At 42.4% G+C, this 13,645-nt stretch overlaps 1 protein-coding gene across 1 annotated transcript in view; it reads right to left on the bottom strand.

Annotated features, from left to right (window-relative positions):
- The window catches only part of NECAB3 (N-terminal EF-hand calcium binding protein 3), a 93,962-nt gene that overhangs the window by 57,259 nt on the left and 23,058 nt on the right, over window positions 1–13,645 (bottom strand). The window contains exons 2-3 of the mRNA XM_081010277.1: window positions 8,076–8,100; window positions 5,038–5,146 (exon numbers count right to left, since the gene is read on the bottom strand). Coding sequence (XP_080866403.1) covers window positions 5,038–5,146; window positions 8,076–8,100 — 134 coding nt within the window. The remainder of the gene's footprint in view (window positions 1–5,037; window positions 5,147–8,075; window positions 8,101–13,645) is intronic.

Here is a 13,645-nt window from a genome sequence, read left to right as displayed (position 1 = left end):
CTTTATATTTTGGAAACCACTGGCGAACTCATTTTTGCCTAGTCAAACTGAACTTTTGAAGAATGCTTTCTATGTTGAATGCTGAATTTCTAACATGGGAATGACCAGGCTTTATACTTACATGACCTCTGGCTTGAAAACCTTTTATGAATTAATCCCAAAAGACAAGATGAGCTACTCCTGAGATGTGAGAAAGGCACTCAGCGCATGGCCGCAGGCACCCTGTCATTCAGGGATGCCACATCTAGGTGATAAATCAGTGCTAGGTTAAGGAATTAAACCATTCTGAAAGAAGAAAAAGAGGCCCTGGATTCCTCAGCCAGCAACTTTTAATACATTTTTGAATTGCTTTTGTTTCAAATGTTCATATGCCACTTTCCCACTTAAAATTCTGTGCAGTGGCATGCAAACAAACTGTAAACGTATACAAGCTGCAGATGGCAAGTGCCATCTTTTTTAAAAGGGCATTTCCTTCTATGCAGAATAGAATAAGGAATTCACTTTCTACCCTGATACTTGTTTGCAACACTTGCATCATGTAATGACAACATAGGCTTCCCCCATAGCTTCCCCCCTCCTCATATGTAAATACATGCATTTAATTGTTTTAATCTACAACACATGCATATAATTGTTTTCTTAATATTCCTTCAATTAGCAATTTATTTATTCATTTTAAAATTTATCTCCCACCCTGTATCTGAAGGTTACAGGGCAGATTGCCACAATAAGCAGTGTTAAGTGGAATTCAACCCAGAAACACAATTTAAATAATAAAGAACACGGAAAACTAATCTACAGTATGCTATGGTTGTTCCACATATTCCAGTGGTGTCCCTTGGCAGAGGGGAGAGGTGGCACCTCAGTGGTAGGGCATCAGTTTTGCAAGTGGAAAGTCTTAGCTTCACTCATTGGATCTCCAGTTAGGATCGGAAATGACCTTTCTGTGAAACTCTGTAGAGAGCTGCTGCCAGCTGCTATAGACAGTACTAATCTAGATGGATCAGTGGTGTGACTCCAAATAAGGCAACTTTTTACCATCACCGATTTTGAAGCAAAGCCCTGGTTATATTATGCTGTCGTGACGAAGGACCGCTTTGTTTCCCAGTGCTTATTTAAGAGAGAGGCTACTCAGAAACCTTCCTAAGCTGAAAGCAGAGGACTCTCCTTCCTCAGCTTAAACTGCAAGCATTGGAGTTTGTACGCATTCATTACCGTCATCTATAAAGCGCCAGCAAAGCTCCTGCTCTGTGCAGCAGCAATCTCAACCCCAAGCCAGCTGACGCAAATGGGCTAATTCCTAATGTGTCTTGAACATGTGGAGGCCAGAATCAAGAGGCTCGTTCCTCTCAGGCTTCCGGCAGCAACAAACACCCAAAGGCAGAACTGGTTGCTGTTATATTACAGCAGCCAGTGAGACTCAGATCAAGAAGCTGAAGACAGATGGTTGCTTTAATGCTGAATGTGAGCACCTCCTTGTCCCCGAGACCACAAGGGTCAGAGAGTTCCGGCTTACCAGCTTGCTAACAGCATACACTGAGAAGCATATGGATGAGAGAAGCACGGGTTGTCCTGCAGATTGGTTGCTTTGCTGCTAACCTCTGCATGACTCAGATTCCGGTGTTTCGCCTGCTGCAAATGACAGTATGGGATAGGCTTGCCATACATCAGGAAAATTTCTGACCTGTCCTGGTTTTCAGGTGTAAAAATCAGTGGGGTTAGGGTGTCAGGAATTTTGCTTTTTGAAATATGGCAATACTAGCATGAGAGAAACTGCTTGGCAGATGATGGGAGGTGTGGGACACACGAATGCAGAGGTTAAAGCCCGCATGCACATTTCTTTGTAGTTTTGTCAGGCAACAAAGGGTGGGGAGGGGAGCTGAAATTGGTTTTAAAAAAGCATCAATGCAAGAGGGGAATGGCTGTAACATACAAAACTAGTGCGATAGGCATGGCCCCTAGCAATAGCAGATAAGCTCACACAAACATGTAGAGTGGCTAGAGGTGAATCTACTAATCATATATTTGAGAGCAATTGGTTTGTTTTCATTTCTTCTGTTAACTCTCAGCCTGTTGGGTTTGGGTCTCCTATAGTACAATAATGTCTCATGCTGTATGACTGATGGTCTACTTGTATGTAACTCCATATATTGGTGGTAGCTGCCCACCTGTTTTGATTATATCTGTTCTATGCTGTATTTATGTTTCAAAAAAAAAATACAGTGCAAAAGAAAAAAGAAAAGCATTGCTGCTCCCGGTGTATATACTAATTCTATTTTTGCCCCTGGTTAACTGTAGGCTTTAAAAATAAATAAATGAAAAACCCCTTTCACTAAAGACAACTTGCATCAGGGTGAGGCATTTAGGATGAGATGAGAGCCAAGGGGACCTCTGGGTGCATTCAGTCTAATGCATTTTAATTCTTTTTCATCAGGGAATATAACCATTTAATGTCATTAATAAAGCATAGTTGAAAATCTCAAAGGTAGCGCCAATAATTGTTGCTACTAACAATACAAACCATGGAAAGGAACAAAAAAAAAAAGTAACAATTTTTAAAAAAGGAATAAAAAGTCCCATTATTTCCCACAGGTTGAATTGTTTCTGGCAGAATTTGTGATAGTTTTGAGATTTTGAACACTGTTCTGACCAAGTTCTCCAAGGTCACTCGGAACTTTTATTAAAAGAAACAAAAGAAAAATAAAATCTGACCCTGATTTGCTCCATCTGTCTTCCTTTCTCATTGAAACATGTTTTATTTATATGGCCATGAAATTAGTTTGCCTGGCAAAGATAAACCTGAGACCAGGTATTCACACACTTAACTGAGCAACAAGAGCAGATGCTGAAATCAATTCTATGTCACCAGTGGACAATGGTAGTCAGGACCCAAATCCTCCTGACAGTTGAACCCTCAGGCTCATGAGTCCTTCATCTCAGATGGCACATTTTGGTGATCACTCAGGGTCAATTCACATGACTTGTCTTTTTTTATTATCTGCAGCAGTGGCAATTTTCAGTTATCCAGTTATCAGTTTAGCAGCACAGCCACAGTAAGCAATACACATGGATTTGCTTTGGGCATCCAAACACAACTGTAGCTTTTTTTAAAAGGATCAAGCACCAAAAGCTGATCTGTGTTAAGATCAGTAAAATGACACCAGTTACAGCAAGTGCATGCTGTGGAATATCGTATAGTCTAACCCCACAAACTGCATGGAGAATTTCCTTGTTAGATATAACATCCTATTTGCAAGGAGATGGCCAGGTATGATAATCATGTACATGTTCATTGCACCACTTTCAGACAATCGTCCAAGCCATCAAAAAGACCAGGAAATCTCTAACTAACCACAGCTTCCCATTTTGTGATTACCAGCTTTGGAACAAAACAGGATATTAAACCAGTTTGAAAATGGTTTAATATCCCGGTTGCTTCTGAAGCTGTTGACCACAGTTTCCCAGTTTGGACCAAATGGAAAATGAAAGTTAACTGTAGATGTCCTGGTTTATTTACTGGCTCACATGAAGGGAGGACTGAAGCATTTCCAGCTGTTTTCCTTTGGGAAGTTTGTTTCTTGTCTGGATGCTGTCTATTCAAAATAAGCGAAGGGGCCAAGCTGAGACAATGCAGCAGAAAGGCCATCTATCTTACAGTGTAATTGAAGTTTCGCTGTGATGGACAAAACCACACTGTAGTGCTTAAAAGCAAGCCAACAAACAAACATCTTGCCTGCATATTTCATAGAGGGTTTACATGCCATTGAAATCTGCACTTGGACAAAAATAGCAAAGCAGATTTTGATCCATGCAATTCAAGCATACTGCTGTGAAGTTAACACACTATCTTAATTATGATCAGAGTCTGGACTATTTTTAAAACAGCTTTTAATTCCCAGGCTTACCGAGTTCCTTCTTCAAGCTCCATGATGCTCCCATATCGACATAATGCATCCTTGTGTAGCTCACAGACAAACTATTCTGCCGTCTCACTGGATGAAATCCTTGATGATTTGGAGGATGACTGAAGGTCATCTAGCCAAGCCTTCCCAAACCTGGTGCCTTCCATATATATAGGACTACAACTTCATTAGTCTCAGATGTCAACTGAAGGGCACCAGGCTGAGGAAGATTGATTCAGACTAATCCCAAAACTTAAGGCAGGTTCTTCTACATATACCAGTCATTGTATACTTCAAAACTCAAAATACAGCAAGACGGAATAGGACTAAACCAATTTAAGTAGAATGAAATCTCATGTGGCTCAGCTCATATGTAGCACTAAGCCAAACTGCTTTAGTGAAAACATGCCAGCATGGCAGTGCCTGGAGAGGAGATTGTGGCCACTTTGCTCCTCCTCTGATCCTGCTGCTGTTGCGAGCTAAGCCATAGTTTAGCATGTCATCCAAACCTAGGCTGGTGGTTAGTCTCCTCCTCTGTAAATAAGCCACGAGCTAAGCTTGGGATGGTCAATCAATAACATAGCTCACAGCAGTGCCGCAGCAACAGGATGAGAGAAGGAGCTAAGCAGCCACAATTTCCTCTCCAGAAATTTGTGCATTCATACTAAGCCATGGTTTGTCTTGGCACTACATGCAATCCAGGCCACAATAGGCAACACCATCTATTTAGTCATATTCTTGATCCTCTCCTGGCATGCTTACATAATCTGTATTGCCAAGAAAAAGCTTTAGGTTCCACATCAGTTAAGTCCAGTTTACTTAAGGGTACTTTCATGAGAACAAAACAAACTGAACCAGGGTCTCAAACAAGGATCTTGCCCAGGCCTACCTTGAGATGCCAGGGACTGAATATGAGATTTTCTGTGTGCAAAGCAGATACTCTGCCTCTGAGCTACAGCAAATGTCTGCATTGTATATCTGGCAACTCCAACATAGAATATTATCTTTGTTATCGCACCCATTTGCTTTAAGTGCATGCTAATCTGACATAGTGCAATGGGTGTTGGGGTGTTGGGAGGGGGAATTGACTCTGCTTGAAATTTCCTTGTTGTTAACTTAACAGGCGTCTCCTTACCCTGACTGACGCCTGTCAATGCCACTGAACAACTCCCACAGTTCTTCAGAGTTGAGGATGCCATCGGCACAACAGTTCTTAAATTCTTCAAATGACAACTTCCCATCATCTACATTTGAATGAAAGAGAAGGAATAATTATACCTTTGCAGAGATGAGAGCAACATGAGTCTCTGTATGTTATTTTGTCTAATTCAGCAAGCTGTGCAACAGGAAGACATTATGGTATAACACTGGAGCCAGGAATTCATAGAAAAACAACAAGGAATCTTGTGGAGCCTTGAAGACTACCAGATATGCTACGGCCATCTTTAGGAAGGTGCCACAAGATTCTTTGCTGTTGTGTGACAGACTAACAGGGCTACTCCGCTAGGAATTCATAGGTCTCTGCTGAGCAACATCAGCAGTGCTGAAGACACTGAGATGGCGGAGGCTGATGCAGATGAGATTCATGGGTTCCTGGCTGACATATCACACTGTTCATGCTTGGAGATCACTCCCACTCACTTGGAGATCAGTGGCTATTAGTTAGGACCGCCTCTTCCCATATGAACCTACCCAGACCCTGAGATCATCTTGTGAGGCTCTTCTTTGTGTGCCTCCTCCTCGAGAGGTCTGGAGGGTGGCAACACGAGAACGGGCCTTCTCTGCAGTGGCTCCCCGTCTGTGGAATGCTCTCCCCAGGGAAGTTCGCCTGGTGCCTTCATTATACACCTTTAGGCGCCAGGCAAAAACGTTCCTTTTTAACAAGGCCTTTGCCTGACTTGATCTACATCCTATACCCTTTTTAAAATGCTGGCTTTTTGGGGAGGAGGGTTTATTGGGTTGTTATTTTTGTTTTGATTTTATGTATTTGATAATTTATGTGAACTGCCCTGAGACCTTCGGGTATAGGGTGGTATAGACATTAAATAAATAAAATAAATAAATAAAATGATGACTCTGCTCTGCCTCCATGGTTGGAGGTAATAGTGATTCTGAATACCAGCTGCTGAAAACTACAGGAGGGGAGTGTGCTCTTGTATTCATTGCCAGAGGGTTTCCCACAGGAACCTGGGTAGCCAATGTGTGAACAGGATGCTGAACTAGATGGGTCACTGGCCTGATCCAGCAGGTATTTCTTAAGCGCTTATGCTCCATTGAGCAGCTGTAGGACATGTAGACACTGAAAACTAAAGAGTTCTGCATGTTAACTGACCACCACTGCCAAGTTGCATCATGGAGGAAGTGCAGGTGCTCTACTGAAGTAAGACATCATTCTGAACCTGCACAGAGGCTTCTAGCAGCACATGCAGGTATGAACCAATCCACAGTCTGTGCAGGATACTAGGGGTCTGTCTACATGAACATCACTGTCAGATCCATATTATCTCCTCCCTAGTCATATCTTGGCAGCGGTGGTTAGCCAATGCACAGACCTTCTGCTTCTTTTCAGCTTGCCGTTTCCTATGAATAAAGAAAGCTGCCCAAATAATGGACTTATGAAACAAGGGTTAAAATCCAGCCATGGGTGCAATCTGAGTGAGCCAATACAATTTGGACTCAGTTTTCCACTTGTAAACGGGAAAACTTAAAATGGCCAGTGTTGTGAGACACTGAGAAAACAATTGCAAAACACTCTAAAAGTGGAAGAAAAATAAAATGCCAAATGAACAAGTGTGCATAATAAAACAAAAAATATAAATAAATAATAAATTTCAGATCTGTTTCCTGGGAGTGACAGGAGTGTGAACACAGCAGCCACGGGGGATATAAAGGTCAGAGCAGATAGCCAAATAGCAATGAAAGATCAGCATTAATAGATGGATTTGGCCTAAGTAGGAAGAATGATTGACATGCAGGTTTGTATGACAAGGGCTAGGATGCATGGATATGGGAAATAATAGACAGCAATTGCCAAAGTGATAGACAGCAAGGGGGCAAGGAATGTCAGAAACATCTAGGGATTAAATTGAACCATAGGCCACAGACTGGGTCAGCAAGGCTATGGAAGAGCCTGGATGTATCCACTCACCCATGAGGCCTGGAGTTTGCTTATCTGTTGAAGAACTTGGAGACTAGACAACATTGGCCTTCATTTATCATAAAGTTTCTAGCTGTCATGGTTGCTCAGAAATTATGAAAGCTAGAGTGGTAGAATACAGGACTAGGAATGGGGAGAACCAGGTCCCAACTTCCACTCATCTGTTTTCCTGGTTGGCTTTCAAACATTAGAAGCAGGAAACTGGCTAGGAAGCTGGCTAAGCTTCTGGACAACAAGGAACCAAAGGTTTGCTAAAGGGAAAAAAGGAGATTGCAAAGAAGCTGAATGAATTATTTGCATCTGTCTTCAGCACAGAAGATGTAGGGCAGATCCCTGTTCTTTAACTAACTTTCTCGGGAACAGAGTCTGAGGAACTAAGGCAAAGAGTGGTGACAAGACACAGTTCTAGGACTTATTGACAAAACAAAAGCTGACAAGTTACTGGGTTTGGATAGCATCCACCGAAGAGTTCTTTAAGAATCCAAATTTAAAGCTGCTGAGTTTCTAACAAAAACAAATGTAGCTTGTCTCTAAGATCAGTCACCATAGCTGAGGACTGGAAAGTGATCAATGTAGCATCATTTTTTAAAAAAATATATCCAGGAGGATTTGGAAATCCCAGGCTGATTAGCTTAAGTTCTGTTCTGGGAAAACAGGTGGAAAGCTTTGTTAAAGATAAAATTACACAGCGTCTAGAAGAACAAGTCTTGCTGAAGAAAAACCAGAATGGCTTCCACAGATGTAAGCCTTTTCCAACAAATCTTTTAGAACTCTTTGGGAGTGTCAACAAACATATAGATAGGGAAGATCCACTAGATATTGTGTACCAGGGCTTTTAAAAAGATTTTGATAAAGTCCTCCACCAAAGATGCCTGAGTAAGCTTAGTGGTTGTGGGGTAAGAGGGTTTGGTTGCTTAAGGCTAGTCTTTGAGATGGAGTAACGTTATTTATTTAAATGAAGAGACATACATAAATAAAAAAGAAGGGCAAGGAAATCACATGGGTAGGTCACTCACCGTTCTTGTCAGCTCGTCGAAAAACCTGAAAAGACAAAAAATCACATTCAGCAACACAAACTTGGGAAGGAAATTCTTTTTGCATACACGTGTGTCTATAAAAATTAGTAGCTCCTTCAACCAGCTCAATCCATATGCCAAGCCCTAATGAATTAAGCTCTAGCTACCAGGTATCTCCAAATATTAGCTGCTTTCTTGGTTTGTCACTGTAAAATACAGCAGGAAATGAGTGAAGTGTCCCAGAATGAGGCTGATTCCTCTTCCATTGGTTCATTCGCACCAGTGTACATAGGGGGCAAAAAGGGGCAAAATCCCATTGCGCAAGCAAAAATCATTGTGCTGACAGGATGAGAGAAATGGATATTGTAATCTCTCATACTGATAATGGGTTTCTCACTATAAAGCAATACCAGATTGTTGCAAATATTGAGAGTTATTGCAATCACTTGCATGCTTTGATTTTATACTACACACCCACACCCCGTTAGGTTTAGTTGAAAATATTTAAGTTTGATACTTGTTATTTAGTTGTGATTCCTGCATTGCAGGGGGCTGGACTAGATGGCCCTTTGTGTCCCTTCCAGCTCTGCAATTATACAATTCTGTGATTCTATGATATGATTTCCCTTCTGTATTATTGCAGTTCAGGACTGGGCTAATTTAACCATAGATGGGAGTTCCGCTGTCAGTACAGACTGAGCCCACCCACTCCCCCACAGATATTGGGATGATAGACAGTTACACTAGCACAAATGTGGGACATGGCGCAGAAGGGCAAGTGCACTGTGTGTGCCATGGTGAAGCATGTGGAGGATTTAATTTCATTGGAAGTAGCAGATTAGCAGGAGTAAAGGAACAGGGAACAAAGCCAGAACCAATGGGCAACATTTATAGGCACCGGAGTTCCACATGTTCATCCAAGTTACTGCATCAATAACTGAGCTGTGGGGTATCATCACTGGTGTTATTTCAGCACCAATATATCCACTGTTTTGTTACTGGGCATTCCTATGTCACGCTGATTGTTTCTACTTAAAAGGGGGGGGGGGTGCCTCTGCCATGGGACAGTTCATCTTAAAAGACCACAAAAATATGGCCCGGTGGCTAGAGGGATGGTTGGGAAAGAGTTTTTAGCGGCAGATTCGGAGAGCTGTTTCTAGCCTTTAATTTTCAAGGCCCCCATGGAGGCTTGCCCGTGCTTTAGCATAAGGCATTCAGGAGCATCCTTTCGCTCCTTTACACTTTATAGGTAAGAGCGCACAAGGGAGCCTCACAAAAAAAGAAAAACCTAGACTTCATCTCTGCTACATTACAGCTCATGTCTTTAAATTTTCAGCAGCTTTAAACAAAAGAGGATTCGGCTTAAAATACACCCGAACAAAACTTTTAAGTGCATTGCCTTTTGCTGTCAAAGGGGAACACATCCCTGAATCTGACAGCAGGAAAGAAACGAGATTCCCCCATACATAAATGCCTTTAACAGGAAAATCGTCCTATAGCATCTTAGAGGCTAACTGGCATAGAGTTTCAAAGACTACAACTGACTTCATCAGAAACAAAAGTGATACCCTCATTTGGTAGGTAGGCATCAATACATATTTTGTTACATAACTTTGTTCAGTTATGATTTTTCCATGTTATATTATTGTCATCAGTAATGGCTGCCAGGGCAGCACAGGTTGGAATGTGTTCCTGTCCTGGCTTCACTGTGCATCACTGCTGGGAAAGGGACAAGGTGGTGGGTAGTTTAGCATGGTGCAGGCACAACATCAGGAACATTGGGTTGGCTCCGCAGCTGCGACACACCAAGCATCCCATTGCCTTTCCCCCCTCCTTCCCAGTAGTTGGTAGTGTTGAGAAGAACAGAAAACAACACCTGTACCATCAAACGCTACTGATTGCAATGATCTGGTTGGTTAAACAATAAAATAACATTCTCGTAATACTGCCCTTCTCACCCTTTGCACCTGTACCTGCCTCCGAGAACATCTGTACGAGGCCACCACTCTTGCTTAGCTCAGACCATTCTGGCCTCAACACAGAATAGGCTGAATGTTCTAAACTCACATCCAATTCACCCTTTCCTCAGTCTTCAACTTTATTCATAACTTTAATACGATTTAAGCAGCGGAGAAGCTGTAAATGCAGTCGATCAAGTTGCAGAAGAAGGATTGAATCTGGTAGAGATTTCAAAAAAATAAATAAAATAAAAATGGAATGGATTGAGTGAAAAGACCTCTAGCCTGCAATGCAAGGCATGCTCTGGCATTTACCCGAACACGTGAATTCTTAAAATGTGGATGGGGGGCACGCACAGGGTGCCCACCTCCAACATCTTCATGAATAATAATAATAATAATAATAATAATAATAATAATAATAATTTGTTATTTATACCCCGTCCATCTGGCTGGGTTTCCCTAGCCACTCTGGGCAGCTTCCAACAAAATATTAAAAATACATTAAAACATCAGTCATTAAAAACTTCCCTAAACAGGGCTGCCTTCAGATGTCTTCCCAAAGTCATCTAGTTGTTTATTTCCTTGACACCTTGACATCTGATGGGAGGGCGTTCCACAGGGCAGGTGCCACAACCGAGAAGGCCCTCTGTGAGGTTCCCTGTAACCTCACATCTTGCAGTGAGGGAACCACCAGAAGGCCCTCAGAGCTGGATCTCAGTGTCCAGGCTGAACGATGGGGGTGGAGACACTCCTTCAGGTATACTGGGCTCAGGCTGTTTAGGGCTTTAAAGGTCAGCACCAACACTTTGAATGGTGCTTGGAAATGTACTGGGAGCCAATGTATGCCACTCCCCCACCCTGAGCAGTCTCCAAATGATCCGTGTTCAGTGGGGAAGGTTTGCAGGGGTCTATTATTCACACTCACTTGTTTTAGCTATGCAGCAGAGTCCAATTATATATAAGAACAGAATAACCAATTCACAACAGCAGTCACTGGAGATATTATATATTTCTATCAGCATTTGCACTAATCTTTCTCTGAAGCTTTTGTGTGAAGTATTGTCACTTTCAGGTCCTATATCTGGTGAAGGGACGTGGGTGACGCTGTGGTCTCTACTGAGCCTCTTGGGCTTGCTGATCGGAAGGTCGGCAGTTCGAATCCCCGTGATGGGGTGAGCTCCCGTTGCTCTGTCCTAGCTTTTGCCAAACAAGCAGTTAGAAAGCATATCAGTGCAAGTAGGTAAATAAGTACCGCTGTGGCGGGAAGGTAAACAACATTTCTGTGCGCTCTGGTTTCCGTCACGGTGTTTCATTGCGCCAGAAGCGGTTTAGTCATGCTGGCCACATGACATGGAAAGCTGTCTGTGGACAAACGCCAGCTCCCTCGGCCTGAAGTGAGATGAGCACCGCAATCCCATAGTCGCCTTTGACTGGACCTAACCATCCAGGGGTCATTTACCTTACCTGACCTTATATCTGGTGACTCATTAAGTTGCAAATGTGAAAATGGGGAGGTGGGAGAATCTCTGGAGTCTTCCCAAATTCTTCTTTCCATGCCTCTTCATCACAATTTCACATCTGATGTTTCACTTTCTGCTGGGGTAGGAAGACCCAGACCACCAGCATAGGCTGCTACTGAGACAGTAAATTAAAATCCACTCTTCTACAGCACCTCATGTAAATCTATCCTGCTGAGACAAGCTCCCTCTCATTAGCTGCTCTCATTCCCCACTTGCGAGGTCATACTAATATTTGAATTTGTCCCAGTTGCCAGAAGTATCTTCATGAAATTGTTTTTAAAATGATAAAAGCATTCAATACAGGAAGCCAATTTTCTGGGGAAATGAGGGTCATGGAAGAATCCAGTTCTACATTTCGTGCGTGATACATGCTGCAATCTATAATGATCTCTTTTGTGACTGTCAGAAGAATGTGAATCATTAGAAGCAGGAATTTAAAAATAATTTGGTGGCTGGCTCTCCTCCCTCACTCTCACATCTTCAAAGCAGATGGACCATACTACCCTTATCTCTCCACTTGCTGGTATGGACTGATATAATCAGGACACACTTGGCTTTCTTCAGTTGCACTGAAAAGATAGTAATGTATCATGCTCATTTGTAAAAAGCTGACACAGACACTGCAGTATTATAATGGACAAAGCTTCCAAGTTGCTTTTTCGCTGGTGTGCATTCAAGAGACTCAGTTTGCTGCACTGACGGACTTGTAGCCTACAGAGTCATGGTTGTTCAGGGATGACTCACAAGAACTGCCGTGGGGGTGTTCTGTAGCAGATCACTAGATAAGTGGTCTTCTCTTCTCTTCTCTTCTCTTCATTTATTATTTTTATTTCTTTATTGCTCTTAAAAAAACAGTATCAGTTTCACAACTCCATTTCCATGTGGGGATGTGCAAGACAAGACCGTGATGCAACAAAAGAGTTGCATTATGTGGAAATGGGAGGCAATCCCAGGTGTAGCATATGCGGCGCCAGGGTGCAAAGATCCGCCCAGCACCCCCCCCCCCATTGCCCAGTCCCAGCCACGCGGGAGGGCAGAAAAGCTCCAACCAACTCTCGGGCCCCGGACTCTCGGCTTGGCGCCCCTGAGAGCCCGGTGTCCGGGTGCCCCCCACCCCTAGAGCCTATGCGTAAGATGGCCCTGTAGCAAGATCCCAAGTCATGAACTTTATAGGTCAGAACCATAACTTTTAACTGATCAAGAGGCAGTGAAGGTTTTAGTATTGGTGTAATATGTTTGTAATGCCCAGCTGCAGCTGGAACTCTTACCATTATACTGTGCACTAAACAATGTTTCTGGGCTATCTGCAAAAGCAGCCCCACATACAACATGCTTTAGTAATCCAGATGTGAGGTTACCAGAGTCAAATCTGTCAATTTCAGTTGCTCTTAGTTTCTCATCTTTCCAATCTTGACTTCTCTACATTTCTACATTTGTTTGTGATATATGTATCTTTAAGTCTTCCTGGAAATTCACCAGCATTCAATTGCAAATTTCTCCTAACATACACATTCGTGTATGGAATTAATATGTTATTTTTTAGGAGTATAAGCATTCTTAGACACGCTTTACTGTAGGATATGCATTTTTGTACACATTATTTGGCTAGAGAACTGCATTGTAAAGTTCAGAAAAGTGTGAATTTCAGAGGATGGCTGTTTCCCCCCAATTCATATAGTTTATCAGAAAGTGCAAAGTAGGTAAGTTCAGCTTTAAGTGTGAACTGGATCAAATCTAGCCTCCATCCCTTACAAGAATAGTAAGGCTATCCCCATTCAGATAAGAGTCATAGTTGACATATTAGCCAGCTATTCCCTCCCTTCTAGAAGGAAAAGATTCAGAGTGGACAAGCTTACAAGCAGTCAAATTAATCCTTCCAAACACTTTGTCCACATTCTTGGGCCTTTCAGCTGATGTTCATCCATCATCACAGGACCAGGCAGTGCTTTAGGACACCTTCACAGACTGACTGCCAAAACTACAGAATCTAAATTGTGGTGGATGCAAGTGGTTTTATCCTCAAAACGCTTTTGTTTCCTATGCTAGAACTTTTGTTAGCACCTTGACACTCATGAAGCGCTCCATTTCA

This window comes from Podarcis pityusensis, assembly GCF_964106645.2.
Source record: "Podarcis pityusensis genome assembly, chromosome: 6".
In the NCBI taxonomy this organism is placed as follows: Eukaryota; Metazoa; Chordata; class Lepidosauria; order Squamata; family Lacertidae; genus Podarcis; species Podarcis pityusensis.
This window is presented reverse-complemented; position numbering and strand designations above follow the sequence as displayed.